We start from the raw sequence: 13,218 nt of genomic DNA, 5'->3' as shown, positions 1-13,218 counted from the left end.
TATTTGGCTCAAGAAAGAAAAGGAGAAAGAGCAAGGGAAAGAATTTTCCAAGAACAGTGGGGCCACCTGCCCCCCCAGTACAAGCGGTAGAAAATCTCCCTGTGACAGGGCCAGTGAAACGGGGTACTCTGAGTGGAATTCTTCCTGTAAGTTACTCCTCAATACTTGCAACAGAAAAAGGTCAGGATGGTGGAAGAAAATAATAGTTGGCACAAAATATATATATCAAGCACTGGCCAAAGTACATAACTCTAACTTGTCAAAGTGAGCCTAGGAGGCAAGTTTTGTAATTATCCCCATTTTGCAGATGACTAGAAGCACACTCTAGTCATGCAAAGTAAGGTGCCTTTGTTTACCCACCAAGTAGCAGGGCTGGGATCCGAACCCAGATAGTCTAGTTCCAGTGTCTGTATTCTTAACCACTGTGCTATGCTGGATACATTCAGCTACATTTTCTAAGGTGATTGTAGAATCACTTATCTTTGAGAGTGACAGATGCAATTTGGGGTTGGTTTGGTTGCACCCCTGTTGATAAGCGTAGGAATTATGTGAAAGGTTTTTTTGCCCCCCAAGGTCCCTTCCAACCTCTGTTTCTAGGACTTCTTACAGACGTGTAGGTAGAGAAAGTGAATCTAACTTACATTGGGATACAATACTCATTTAAGACCCAAACTATGAATAATTAAATGGTTTTATTTCCTAGGCTATGCTAACAGAGATTGAGCACAAGGTTGCCTCCCTGCTAGAGAACTGCAGAGATCAGGGTTTGGGAGATAGCGGAGCCATTCAGCAGGAGGCTGAAGCACTTGCCTTGAAACTAAAAACTGTGAAGTGCAATTTGGAAAAAGTCCAGCTGATGCTTCAGGAGAAATACAGTGAGGACCAGGTAAGAAATGGCTGTGTAGAGACATGTATGTGTATATACGTTTAAGGTAGACCCATTGGGAAGGAACTCGGGTGGTGGAGGCGATGAGGCAGCTACGGATGAATTGCACTAAGTGAGAAAGCACCGCGCCTCCTCCCGCTGTGAAGGGTAGCGGCACGGCCTTCTGTTACTGGTTTCACTTTTGCTGCATGATTTTCCTATTTAGCTTGTTACTGCTGATGGCATTGGCTTCATCTGGGCTGGTCTGATTGGGTTGATCTCATGGCAATGAGGTCTGGTGTAAGCCTTCTTTATAAAAGAAGGGGTTTAAAAGGGTTTTGTGGATCCAACGGACTGGAAAATGAAGCCTATGTAGATAGGATTAAGATTTGATATCAGAAACACAAACCCTGTTTCCAGGGTACTTTTGTTATTTGTTTACAAATATTTACATGTACTAATCATAGTACCATATAGTTAAAGTGTTCTTGAGATGTAAAAGCATTCTGTGTTTATACATGCAAATGTATATCTTATGAGTAGGCTCTTGCTAAACATAGGAAATACATATGTATATATTTATATATACCTCCATACTTACGAGATGGTTGCTCTTACCTGGAGGACTTATATTCACAGAAATAAGATGAGCTGAGACATATGGTTCCCCTTTCACATTAATGTATTCCTTTTTTAAAAAAAATTCTACCTATATTGTACGCATAAGGGATATTTTAATTTATAAGCATAATACTATTTCTCTTCGATTTTTTTACTCTGTTTTTACAGAAAAAAAAAACTTCCTGGCTTTTAGTGATTGATTGGATGAAGTAAGTTGAGGAAATGATAAAGAGACCTCTTCATCAAATGTAGTGGTTTTTGAAGTTGTTATGAAATCAGTACACTAAATTACATTGTATAATTAGAGTAAATAACAAAATGCATTTATTTACTTCCTGTAAAATATTTAAATAGGGTAAATATTTTACTTACTTCCTGTAACATAAAATATCTAGTCTCATTATTAGAATTGAAATAAAGTAGGTCATCTTTTGAAATAAGTAGCCTACCATCATAAAATGTTTTGCAGCATTCTGCCATTCTGAAGCAGCCTGCAGAGCACCAGAAAGTTCTCCAACCAGATAACCTTTCTGAATTTGAGTCTGTTATAATGGAAAGGCTGCCGTTCAGCAGACAAAAAGATTCACAGCAGCAGCAGGTAATGTGAACCCTTAACAGCCATAAGGATGAAAAATCATGCATGGAACTTCCCTTGAACTGAATGCTCAAGTGGAGTGTTTTCTCTACCACCGAAGGGGCCGTGTGCCATGTGGCATTGCTGTGCAAGCCGCAACTCTGCGTTTGAGCGCTCGCTGTGGCACCTGCGTGGCTCTTGTGTGCCACAGCTAGGGACACTCTAACTTTGCTACTTCACTAACTTGCATCATGTATCAAACAAAGTGTGTTATCTTCAGGTGAACTTCACCTGTGTCACTGCAACACCTCTTTCCCTACTTCAGAATGTGTTCGTGTGCTTTTGCCATGTGTGGCGCACACACACATACACAAAGGTGTGTCCAGAAAAAGTCCAGCCATTGTTAATATGAGAACAGTTCGTGGGACATCAGTGTAAGCAGGCAGCCCGGGAGAGTGGATTGGAATGTGCATTTCTGAACAATAGTCAGTGGGGGCAGTAGACACCATTGAACGAGTGTGTGTACTGTGTGGCTGTTGCATTCCAACTGAGTGAGCAAGTAGAGCAATAAGTCTGCATCAACTTTTTGCCTGTGTTAAGCTTGAACGTTCTTCCATGGAAACTATTCTGATGGCTTTCAGTGATGCTGCAATGAGTGCAGTGTAAATAAAAGCGTGACACAAATATTTCAAAGATGGTCAACAATCTGTTGAAAGTGATCCACATTCTGGAAGGCCTGCAACAAGCAGAACATCTGAGAACGTTGAACATGTATGGGCTGCAATCAACAAACATCAGCAACTGACAGTGAGAAAACTAGAAGCTGATCTGGGAATTTCAAAAACTACTGTGTCCAAGATTTTTATGCAGGATCTAGGCATGAGAAATGTCATGGCAAAATTTTTTCCATGGCTTTTGCTACCAGAATGGAAGGAACATCATGCTGCAGTTGCTAATGACTTGATTCAAACCACTACCAATGACCCAGTTTTCTCAAAAGGTTTTAACTTTGAAGGGGACTGAGGCGTCATTGTCCTGTGTGTCATGTTACCAGGATCTCTGTCTTCTTCAATAAATGTCTCTATTTTTCATATTACATGGCTGGATACCTTCTGGAATATACCTTCTGGATATTCACTTGTGTGAAATATTTTAAATAGATTTTTGAAACATAAATATTAATTAGAACAAGCAAACCAAAAAGAGAAATAGTAAATATGATTTAGGAAGTAGTTCAAAATCAGATTATCTCAACAGAAGAAACCCTTGGGTAGTCAATGAAAACCTTGATTGATTGGACCATTTCAATCTTATTCGATCATAGGTCCGGGAGTTGACACCCATGGAACAGAAAGATTTCATCAAATTCATAGAGTTTAATGCTAAGAAAGTGTGGCCTGAGCATTGCCATCATGATAAAGATACAACTCAGAAATCATCGATGAGGTAAAATATTTTTAAAGAGCTGGACATCCAGTAGCTTGTTGGTTGGGAGAATTAAGAGTGTTTCTTACAAAACATTGTTTGAAGGTAATAAAATTTTTGTATGTGGCTTATTCTTTGCACCTTTTGTTTTTCCTTGAAAGCAGCGAGGCATCTAGCCCTGGAAACGATGCTCCAGACTCGGGCTTGGCAAGCCAGGGCCGAAATGGGGATAAGTGGCAATATTTACATCACGAGCTCTCGTCGAGAGTAAGGCTACCTCTCCCTCAGCTGGTGGAGCCTCAGGTCAGTGAGTTGCCTCTGGAAGCCCAACAAGCATTCACTGAATACACATGTGTGTTCTGCATTCTGGAGCAATTTATTTTCAGAAAGCAAAAATGCCAAGTGGGTTTTTCAGTGGGCTGACCTTTTCCTGGAAATAGGCCTTCCTTACGTGCTCCTGCCCCTTTGTGCTTCTCTGGCACCCTGGGATTCCCTGAGCATAGCTCCTACTGTGTGGGCGCCTGTTTATTGTCCGTATTGCCCATGATATGGTCGGAGAAAAAGATTGTGTCCGCCTGGTTCATATTGGAATGCCTGGCACAGCACTTTAGAACACTATAAAATCTCAGTTGCTGTATGTTGAATGAGTAAAGCGTGGACGAAAGAGAGGTCACATACTAAACCTGACAAGCTCTGAGGAGGCCAACATGACAGGCCTTGCAAACTCAGACTGAAAATTACTATGTAAGAAGGTCTGGAGATAAAAATTTCAAAAGTAAAAGCGGATCGTGGCAGGGAGTAGAGTCCTAGGCCTATAGCTTCCTCGACAGAGGTCAGTCTTTACCTTAAGTGAGCCTGTCGTCTTGGTGCATCTAAGATAACTTCCCTTTGGAATGTCAGTCTCCTTTTCCAGACCCCTCAGGCAGCACTCACAGACCACAACACAGAGCCCCTCACTGTTGTCTTGTTCCTTGCACACCATTTCTATGTGCTGTACACGTTAATTGTTAACTATCCTGTGTCCTTCAGTGTGAAAAGAAGTATGTGACTCTGTTTTACTGTTTTTTCAGTCCCAGAGAGTTCCCCACTTTGTTTTCTCCCTCCCCACTAAGCTACCAGCAGCGACTTTCATTAACCACCCCCCTTATAGCGCCTCCTTTGATTCTGATGTATGAGGTAAGCTGTGAAGCTGCCGTTCTCCAGAACACTTTCTCAGTCTGGTGAGGTTTTGCTTTCTCGCAGTTGTCAGTTTGGCTCAAATAATCTCACAAAAATTCTCTACAGGTTTGGACGTTTCTTACATCTACAAAATGAGTGCATAATGTATGAACAAAATAGTTTGAAAAATGATACACTGCTGTATGAGTGTCATTCATCAACAGATTGTGTGGAATCTGCAGCATGTTAGCCCCTATGCCTATCATGCCTGTCAGTTGTCCCTCCCACCAGCCCACTTTAGTGTTGCCGTTACTGGCCTTATTCATCCCGTGCCAGCCACCGCTGGATTTCTGTCTAAATGGGAGCTCGTGAGCTGCAACGTTATCCTGCTCACAGCAGTCAAGCTTCTGCCTTCAACATTGCATTCAAACTCCCCAGGCAAAGGTTAACAAACATTTCCCAGTTCCCCAGTCACCCAGGAACGTTTCAGCCCTCTTCTGTTCTGCAGAGGACCTTATTGGACCATTTGCACTTGAATCAAACTCCTTTGTATGGTTTAGTCTCAGTTACCCTCGCTCTGGTGTGTGCATCGTCTCTCTCCAAGAGTAGACACCACCCACAGTCCTTTCCCCAAACAGAGCTACCCGTCCCCCCACCCTGTGGCTTTTTAGCTCAGTTTCCAAGAAAGAAGTGATCTCGGAGTCATTCTGTCTTCTGAAGTCCTGGCTCATTTTCAGAATTTATTTGGCTTTCCAGTAACAAAGTCAAGATGCAGATCTGTCCCTGGAGTGGCTGTATTTTATCTTAAGCATTGTCTGTGTACCAGGAGTTTACTAGTAAGTGGGAGAGAAACTGCTAACCTGGTGATATGGACAGCATTGCTAGTAAATTGGAAGTTTGGTGATTTTACTCTGTTTTTCAGATTATGTTCTCCCCCTTGTTTTGCCATGTAAATGGATCTTTAAGCGTTTTAAGTAAAGGCTGTCATGACTTTTCCTGCTGTCCAAAATATTTAAAATTGAATTACTTTTTTCTTATAAACCAAGAAGTTAACTTTGAAGACAGCATGCTAATGCTTACGGCTTTTTTGCTGTTTTGCATTAATACCGGCAAAATTTCAAATAATCTCTAATAATGTTTTCTCTTTTAAAAATAGGTTGCCACAGATGTGAGCAGTCTGCTTCGTGTGAGTGTGCATAACTTTGGGTACCCAACAGCTGAAGAACTGGAAACTTACACCAGCCAACTTGAAGACCTGCGTCTAGAAGCAAATCACCTTCACACTCAGGTAGCAGCTGTGCGTTGTGCGTTTTCCTCACTGCAACCACAACAAAAAAGGGAGAAGTCCTAGTGTACATTGGTCATAATTTTCTTTACAGACAAATAATTGAACGCATGATGGAATGGGTCTTAGAACTGCAAATAGAATTTCTCTTTCTTGCCAACTTGGATAAATTCAGTAGTGGTTGTCTAGACCACCAAGTGCAGAGGCTTCTGAACCTGAGTCCAGGGTTGACAGGGACGAGGACCACGACTGACTGGCCCTGTCTGCAGTGGGGCTCTGGGACTGAAAGGGTGAGGAGGGAGAGGAGGAGGGTCAGCGAGGTTTCCAGCCTTGAGTAGGCTTTATGCCGGGACGTGTGCTGGGTAACGTCAGGTATCCATCAGAGCAAGTGGGAATCAGCCCACATTGGGGTGATTACTAGCTTTAGCGTGTTCCAGAATCCCTTATAATTGGTCAAGAATTCAAGATGATCGTGGACAGAGAAAAAGGTGGTTCCAACGGCTTGTGCTCAAGTGGCCCTGAGGCTTTTAAATTCTCCAGGACCCCCGTGGAGTTCTGCATCCAGGGGAGGCTTTGATTGTTATAATCGGCCCACAAACGACACTCCTAACGCCCCCTTGCTTCACAGCCTGCCCCTGTCTTTTTAAAATTTCAGATGTAATTGACATAGGGCATGGCATCCGTTTTAGGTGTTTGACACAATGATTCAATACTCGCATATATTGGGAAGGGCCGACTCCAATAAGACTAATTAACATCCCTCGCCAAACATAGTTGCAGATTGTTTTCCTTGTGATGAGAACTTTCTGGATCTACTTTCCGACCTACTTTCGAATGTGCGGTACAGTGCCGTTGATGGTCGTCGCCGTGCGGTTCCACCCTTATCTCTGAGATCTTTTACCTCTTTGATCAGCCCCGTCAACCTCCTCGCCTTCCTTCCCTTCTCCAGGCACACTTGGTTTCTCTAGCCCCCGTCCTCCTCCACTACAACGTGGGAGGTGGGAGCAGGGGGCAGAGGAGTGGTGAGGTTTTTTCTGGGACCACACCTCTACCGATGGCCACAGTAACCAGGTCCTTCATCTGTGATTCACCTCTTAGTACACCATTCAGTAGTCAGCTCTCTGCCTGACAGTGACTTGCTTAAACTCAATGTGTTTGGAAATGACTGATTGTTTTAAAAAAGAAGTATAACACTATAAACTATAACAGAAACCAGGGGGAGTGTGGGCAGAGGAAGGCAAGGAATCCTAACAATTTTTTTTTTCTTTTCTCTTGACTCAGGAAAACACAACAGAAGAAACAGACGTACATTTGGATCAAAAGTTATTTGAACTGTTTCTGCCCCTCAGTCGGTGCCTTGGCCACGTAGAGGAGATGCTGCAGACACCGGGGCTCTCCCCGGGGGATGTGTGTGCCCAGCAGGCGTACTTCGAGGTAGGGAACCTCCAGCAAGCCCACGTGCTGGCCATTTCCGCAGTCAGCCCACTGTTTAGGCCAGAGCTGAAGCCTCTGAGGCTGAGAGCTCATTCATTCTCTCCCTGTCTGTCTACTTTGCAGACACTGGCTCTTGAGCTGAAAAAACTTTACTTAGCTATGAGTGACAAGAAGAACGATCTTTTGAATGCCATGACTAGGCCTGGCAGGACCGCCAGCTTGTTCCCTGAATGTTTTGATAACCTCCAGGTTTACCTGGAGCACACACAGGCTGCTGCTGCGTCCAGAAGCAAGTCCCTGAAAGCTGGCCTCGACTATAACCGCAGTTACCAGGTGCGGGTCTGGGTGCTCCGCCTCTGTTCGCAATGTTTTAGGTTCTTGCTTGGACCCCTAATTTCTGTTAACTTCTATTCAATCTGGGGTTCATGGATAGGAATTGCTAAGGAAAGCGATGAGGCTTTCTTTCTGTGCAGGTCTTTTAGTTGTGCTGCTTATGGTTGGAGACCATTCCAAAACCAGGACCATTCCAAAATCTTGGGTACGCATGCGTTATCTTGAGCTAAAGTACTGTTTCTTTCCTGTATCGCATTCAGCCACTCAATGAATGTCCTATGGGAGGATTTCTAGGTAAGAGGGAGCCATGAAACTTTTTGGGCAAAGAAATGCCAGTTTGTGTATGTTTCAGGGAGACTCACCTGGCAATTGTCTAAGGTGACCTGCAGGAGAGACTTGAGGCAGGTAGACTAGTTAGGAAGCTACTAAAATTGTCTAATGAAAAAAAAAATGAAACACAACACGACTTATGAAGTAGTCTTGCCCATAAAATCAAACCTGAGTCTGATACATACTGAAATGTATTCTGAGGATGTACTATGATATCTGGGATTTGCTGCACAATTTAATTGGAGGGAAGGGAGGTTACGTGCCATCAAGAAAACTCCAGAGAGTGCAGACAAGAGACAAGCAGGCACAAGTCAGCAATTGTTAAAGCTGGACCATGGCAATGCAGGGGTTTCTCTGTTTTGGTACATGTTTGAAATTTCTGATAGCACAAAAATTAGACAAAATTTTTCTTAAAAAAGATATTGAGCCCTGGCTGGTGTAGCTCAGTGGATTGAGTGCGGGCCTGTGAACCACATGATCGCGGTTCGATTCCCAGTCAGGGCACATGCCTGGGTTGCAGGCCAGTACCCAGCAGGGGACACACAAGAGGCAACCATACATTGGTATTTCTCTCCTGTCTTTCCCCTCCCCTCCCTCTAATAAATAAATAAAATTATTAAAACAAGATATCGAAGCCCTAAATGAAATAAATTCTCACTGTTTCTGTCATTTATCTTTTTATACAGAATGAAATAAAGCGGTTATATGATCAACTTATTAAGAACAAAACATCTTTACAGCAGTCTTTGAATGAAATTAGTGGCCAGAGTATTGATGAGCAGCTTCAGGTAATAGAGTCAAAATAATTCAGACTGACCTAACCTGGGAATCTTGTGGTTAGGCTGATCTTCTGAACCACTTCCCTTTGTGAGCAAAGGCGAGGCCTAAGTAAATTAATAAAAATGAAAATGTTTCCTTTCAGCTTCAGAAACATCTCTTAAGTAGTACAGTGTGAAGTGCAAATCAACACAACAAAAGACTTTTGTCACCTGTCACCTGGACAAAATGTTAAGTTTGTGCCGTGTCGGGAAATGCAGCCTCACCCCCTTAGTAGGAGTGCTGCTGGGGGACCATTGGGTTGGACTGCATCCAGATTTTCAGCATAAATGCTCTTCCGTCCCAAAGCAGTTTCATTGCATTTGTTTATTCAGCAAGTATTAATCGAGGCCCTGCTCCGTTCAGACACTGCTCCCCGCGCGGGAACGCATTCATCTGAAGGGAATGAGTGCACAGAAATAAGTGTGTATGTGGATATTTGAGGATGGACCAGGCAGCACTGCTTGGATTAAAAGCTAAATGGCCCACAAGTCCATTAAGAGTGGACTCTTACAGACAGTGAGCGGCCTACCAGTGGCAAACCGTGCATCTGTCAAAACGCATTAGGAAAAAACTGCCAACTGGGGATCTTTGGGGAGAGCTGCAAGTGGCAGGGGTGGGAGTAGGACTTCCGTTTTCCCTTGCTGTTTAACTTTTAAGTGAATACGTACGCTTCTCTAGCTTATGTGCCGTTTTTTACGTTTGTGCACTGCCTCTTCAGAAAGCAGATGCCTGTACAGCGGACCTGCAGAGCTCCGAGGTCCGAGTCGCAAAGCTTGGAGCCGAAGGCCAGAGGCTTCGTTTACCTTATCCTTTACGCCAGGAGGTCTACAAATTAGAGGTATGTCTCAGCAGAAAACACTCGAGCAGTGAGTACTTGTGATTTTTTTCCAAGGAGTAAGACTTTTTCCCCCCACCGTGGAGTTCAGATTTGCTCTTCATTTGGATTACCTTCCTGGCTGGATGGAACTGCTTGGCACCCTGCTCTTTCCTTTCAGGACGTGCTGGACAGCATGTGGGGCATCCTGAGAGCCAGGTACTTGGAGCTCAGCAGCCCGTTCGTCACCGAGAGCCAGCAGGATGCTTTGTCCCGAGGCCTGGAGGAGCTGGTGACTATCGGAAAGGAAAAGCTTGCCCGTGACCACTTACAGCAAACCAAAAGTAAAGTCGCCTTACAGGCTCAAATACAAAATCACAAGGTAAGGCCCATGGGCTGGGTCCTGGGTTCACAGTCGAAGTTTCTCTGGGTGTGAACAGGGAGCATCCGTTTTCTTCCTTGGTTAACTCTGTATCATTTATTCATTCTTTTAATAAGCATCTATTAGAATGCTGAATGTGTACCAGGAATGCTTCCAAAGAATGTGATGGGGAATGAAAGCAGACCTAGTTCCTTACATTTGCGGAGCTTTCGGTTGATTGAGAAGATATTTATCAAGGAATCATCCAGACAGATTTAAAGTTAAAATTGGGATACATGCTTTGAGAGCATTTAATGGGGAAACTGAATTCAGGAGGTTAGAAAAGGCTTCCTGAGAACTCAGATCAAAAGAAATATCTATTTATATAAAGGTATATCTAGTGTAATGAACTCTTTAATTTTTCATTCATTTCATTAAACAAAACTTCACAATTACCAGCAAAAGACATGCAGTGATTTAAGTACCAATAATGAAAACCAAGTAAGACATGGTTCCTACCTTCAACAAGCTTAAGTCAAGGTCTTTGTTAAGTAGACCTTCATCTAAGAAACTTGAAGGTAAATATGTATACAGAGTGGAGGGGAAGAGGAGAAAGTAATAGCAATTGGTGGGCCCCAGACTAGCCGCTTTATAAACCTTCCATGTGTGTTTACAAGGAATCAGAGAAGGGATTCACATTGAGGTTCCGCCAAACAAGTGAAGAGTAAATGGTGTAAATGGAGAAGACTGTGTGAAGGAAAGCGCTCCCCTTTAAAGGGGATTCTTGAAGTGCATTCTGGGAGCTTTTATGTGCCAGGGCTCTAAAAGATCCCATAAACAAATTTCCTTTAGTTAGCCATTTGATTGAGCGGAAGTCAATGGTTAGGGTTTAGGAGCCCCCGGCTATTGAATATGTGGGCTTCTCAGGTTAATACATCTATCCATCCAACTTATTGTCTGGAAATTAATCAGCCACATCATTATCTACCTTTGTTTGTAAAGTTTCTTAACCCTTAGAATGACTGATTTAGGAAGATTTCACTGGAAATGGAAATTAATTAATAATGTGTGCTCTTTAACATGGACTGTTTTATGGAAAATGTTAGTTAGGATGGTTTTTCTTTATGACTTGTTAAAATGTCCTTAGTGTTTAAAGACTAAGGTTTACATAGTCAGTTTTTTTTGTTTTCTCCTGTGTTTGACTCTGTGTGGCTACCCTGGGATTTTGGATTTAAAAAGCAACTATAACTGTAAAGAAGTTAAAGTCACATGGTTTGTAAGGTTTTCACAATGCAGAAATAAATATTAAAACCATCTCTACTTTATAGCTTTTCTTCCAGAAGCTTGTTGCTGACATGCTGTTAATCCAAACCTACTCCAACAAAATGCTCCCTTCTTTATTGCAAAAGAAAGAGACATTTTGGGCAGAACAAGTAAAAGAGGTTAAATTACTAGAAGAAAGGTCACACCAATGTGGAGTAAAGCTGCAGAGTTTGTTGCAGGTATTTGGGTTACATCAACTTTGTGCTTAAGCAGAGAATTTTGGATATTCAACCACCCCCTCCAGGTGTCCAAAACAAATACCGAGATGTCCTTAAGCAGAAATGAAATGGGAGATAGTCATGAGGGTCCTGCTCCCTGAGTGAAGCACTAGCTGAGGTGTCTTATGTGTCAGTTAGGGGTGGCACCGCACCTTTCTACCTTCTAGGTGTGCGTGGTGCAAACAAGGGAAATTGAAAGTGCAGTGAGACCTTGAGTGGATCACCTGGGTGGAGCAGTGTCCGGTTCAGAAACTGCTCTTCGCGAAAGGGCCGGCCCAGATGCTCTTTGTGACACCGTCGTGCATTCATGACTGTCTTGTCCCAATTCCAAGAACAAAATTAAGTTCGCCTAAAGCTTTTTCTCAATTTTCAATTTTCCCCTTTAACTTTTTAAACACAGTCGGTACTAGCCAGTGAAGAAAATAACCAAGAAGTGAGGAGATATTCAACTTTGTAATGTGATATGATATGGCCTTATTTCATAATACTAAAGTTTTTCAGTTAGTGCGTCAAACAGATATTTATAGTAATATTTCATGGTATCAGAAACAAGACTTCATGACCCCAGCGAGTGCCCCTAATAGCCTGGAGACCCACTGTTTCATTAGATATGAGAATTAGGAAGGTGGTTGTTTTTCCAGTGGATGATATGTAGTGTCTGTAAGTCGGCTCTCTAGAGTGCTGGGACCCTAGAGATGGGCTTCCGTAGCGATGGAGAGAGCAGGGCAGGCAAGACGGAGGCTGACCAGTGCTGCTCCCCTGGTGAAGTGTAAGCCCAGCCCCTCAGACAGTGAGGTTACGCTCTAAGCACCTCAGGGTAATGTTCCGGGGACTGGGGATTGGAGCAGGGAGGGAGGAAGAAGCCGAATGGAAGCTTCTGTGGAGAAAGGCTTTAAAAGTTGGCCCTTTGCCTTTCCAACTAAGAGAGAGGCCCTCTATGGCTCTGGAGCCTCCACTGGGGTGTATGCTGAGCACATCACTTGAACTTAATCATTTCTGCCCCACTCAACCTGGTGAGACAAACAAAACACTAATGCCAGCTGGATTTTTAAAAACCTTCCCTACCAAGGCTGCAGAGTGACTTTCCATTAGACACTGAGCTCTTACTAGAGTGGGTTGTATCTCTCAGAAACCCCTAGAATCTGCGCCTCAATTTTGTGTACCATCTTAGGTTCTACTTTTATTTTTATGATTAGTTTCTGTCATTGTCTGGAATTAATTAAGAGGGCTCCTATTGATTGTATGCTCTTGATTCTCTAGAAATGGGAAGAATTTGATGAAAACTACGCCTCTCTTGAGAAGGACCTGGAAGTTCTTGTATCCACATTGCCCTCTGTGAGTTTGGTGGAAGAGACAGAGGAAAGATTAGTGGAGAGAATTTCATTATACCAGGTATTTTGCTTCCATTGCAGCTGTCAGAGACATGGTCAATAGCACTCTGTGTGTGTGTGCGCGCGCATGCGCACTTACTAATTGTTTGAATTTGAAGGTGAATGATTTGAATTCAGATGAAATATTTGTTCATCACACAAATCACTGTCAGACATATTCGGGGACACTGTAGATTTGAATGAGAGCTCAGCATAGCCACATGCAGCTTGGGGCCGAGGACCGTGGTCTGTGTCCCGGCTGTCACTTATCTGTAGACCACAGATGAC

General features: G+C 43.1%; 1 protein-coding gene across 5 annotated transcripts in view; it reads left to right on the top strand.

The window, feature by feature from the left end:
- The window catches only part of SYNE2 (spectrin repeat containing nuclear envelope protein 2), a 296,623-nt gene that overhangs the window by 210,100 nt on the left and 73,305 nt on the right, over positions 1-13,218 (top strand). For 4 of the 5 annotated variants that reach the window (XM_037031147.1, XM_037031146.1, XM_037031144.1 and 1 more), the window contains 12 exons: positions 704-886; positions 1,956-2,084; positions 3,385-3,506; positions 3,647-3,788; positions 5,800-5,931; positions 7,210-7,362; positions 7,486-7,695; positions 8,712-8,813; positions 9,563-9,682; positions 9,840-10,040; positions 11,348-11,521; positions 12,821-12,952. In XM_037031147.1, coding sequence (XP_036887042.1) covers positions 704-886; positions 1,956-2,084; positions 3,385-3,506; positions 3,647-3,788; positions 5,800-5,931; positions 7,210-7,362; positions 7,486-7,695; positions 8,712-8,813; positions 9,563-9,682; positions 9,840-10,040; positions 11,348-11,521; positions 12,821-12,952 — 1,800 coding nt within the window. The remainder of the gene's footprint in view (positions 1-703; positions 887-1,955; positions 2,085-3,384; positions 3,507-3,646; positions 3,789-5,799; positions 5,932-7,209; positions 7,363-7,485; positions 7,696-8,711; positions 8,814-9,562; positions 9,683-9,839; positions 10,041-11,347; positions 11,522-12,820; positions 12,953-13,218) is intronic. The other variant, XM_037031145.1, reaches the window with a different exon arrangement.

This window comes from Sturnira hondurensis, unplaced genomic scaffold (genome assembly GCF_014824575.4).
Source record: "Sturnira hondurensis isolate 20B ecotype Veracruz unplaced genomic scaffold, ASM1482457v3 Scaffold0021143, whole genome shotgun sequence".
Taxonomy (NCBI): domain Eukaryota; kingdom Metazoa; phylum Chordata; class Mammalia; order Chiroptera; family Phyllostomidae; genus Sturnira; species Sturnira hondurensis.
The sequence above is the reverse complement of the archived record's forward strand: the minus strand, read 5'-3'. Positions and strand labels throughout refer to the sequence as shown.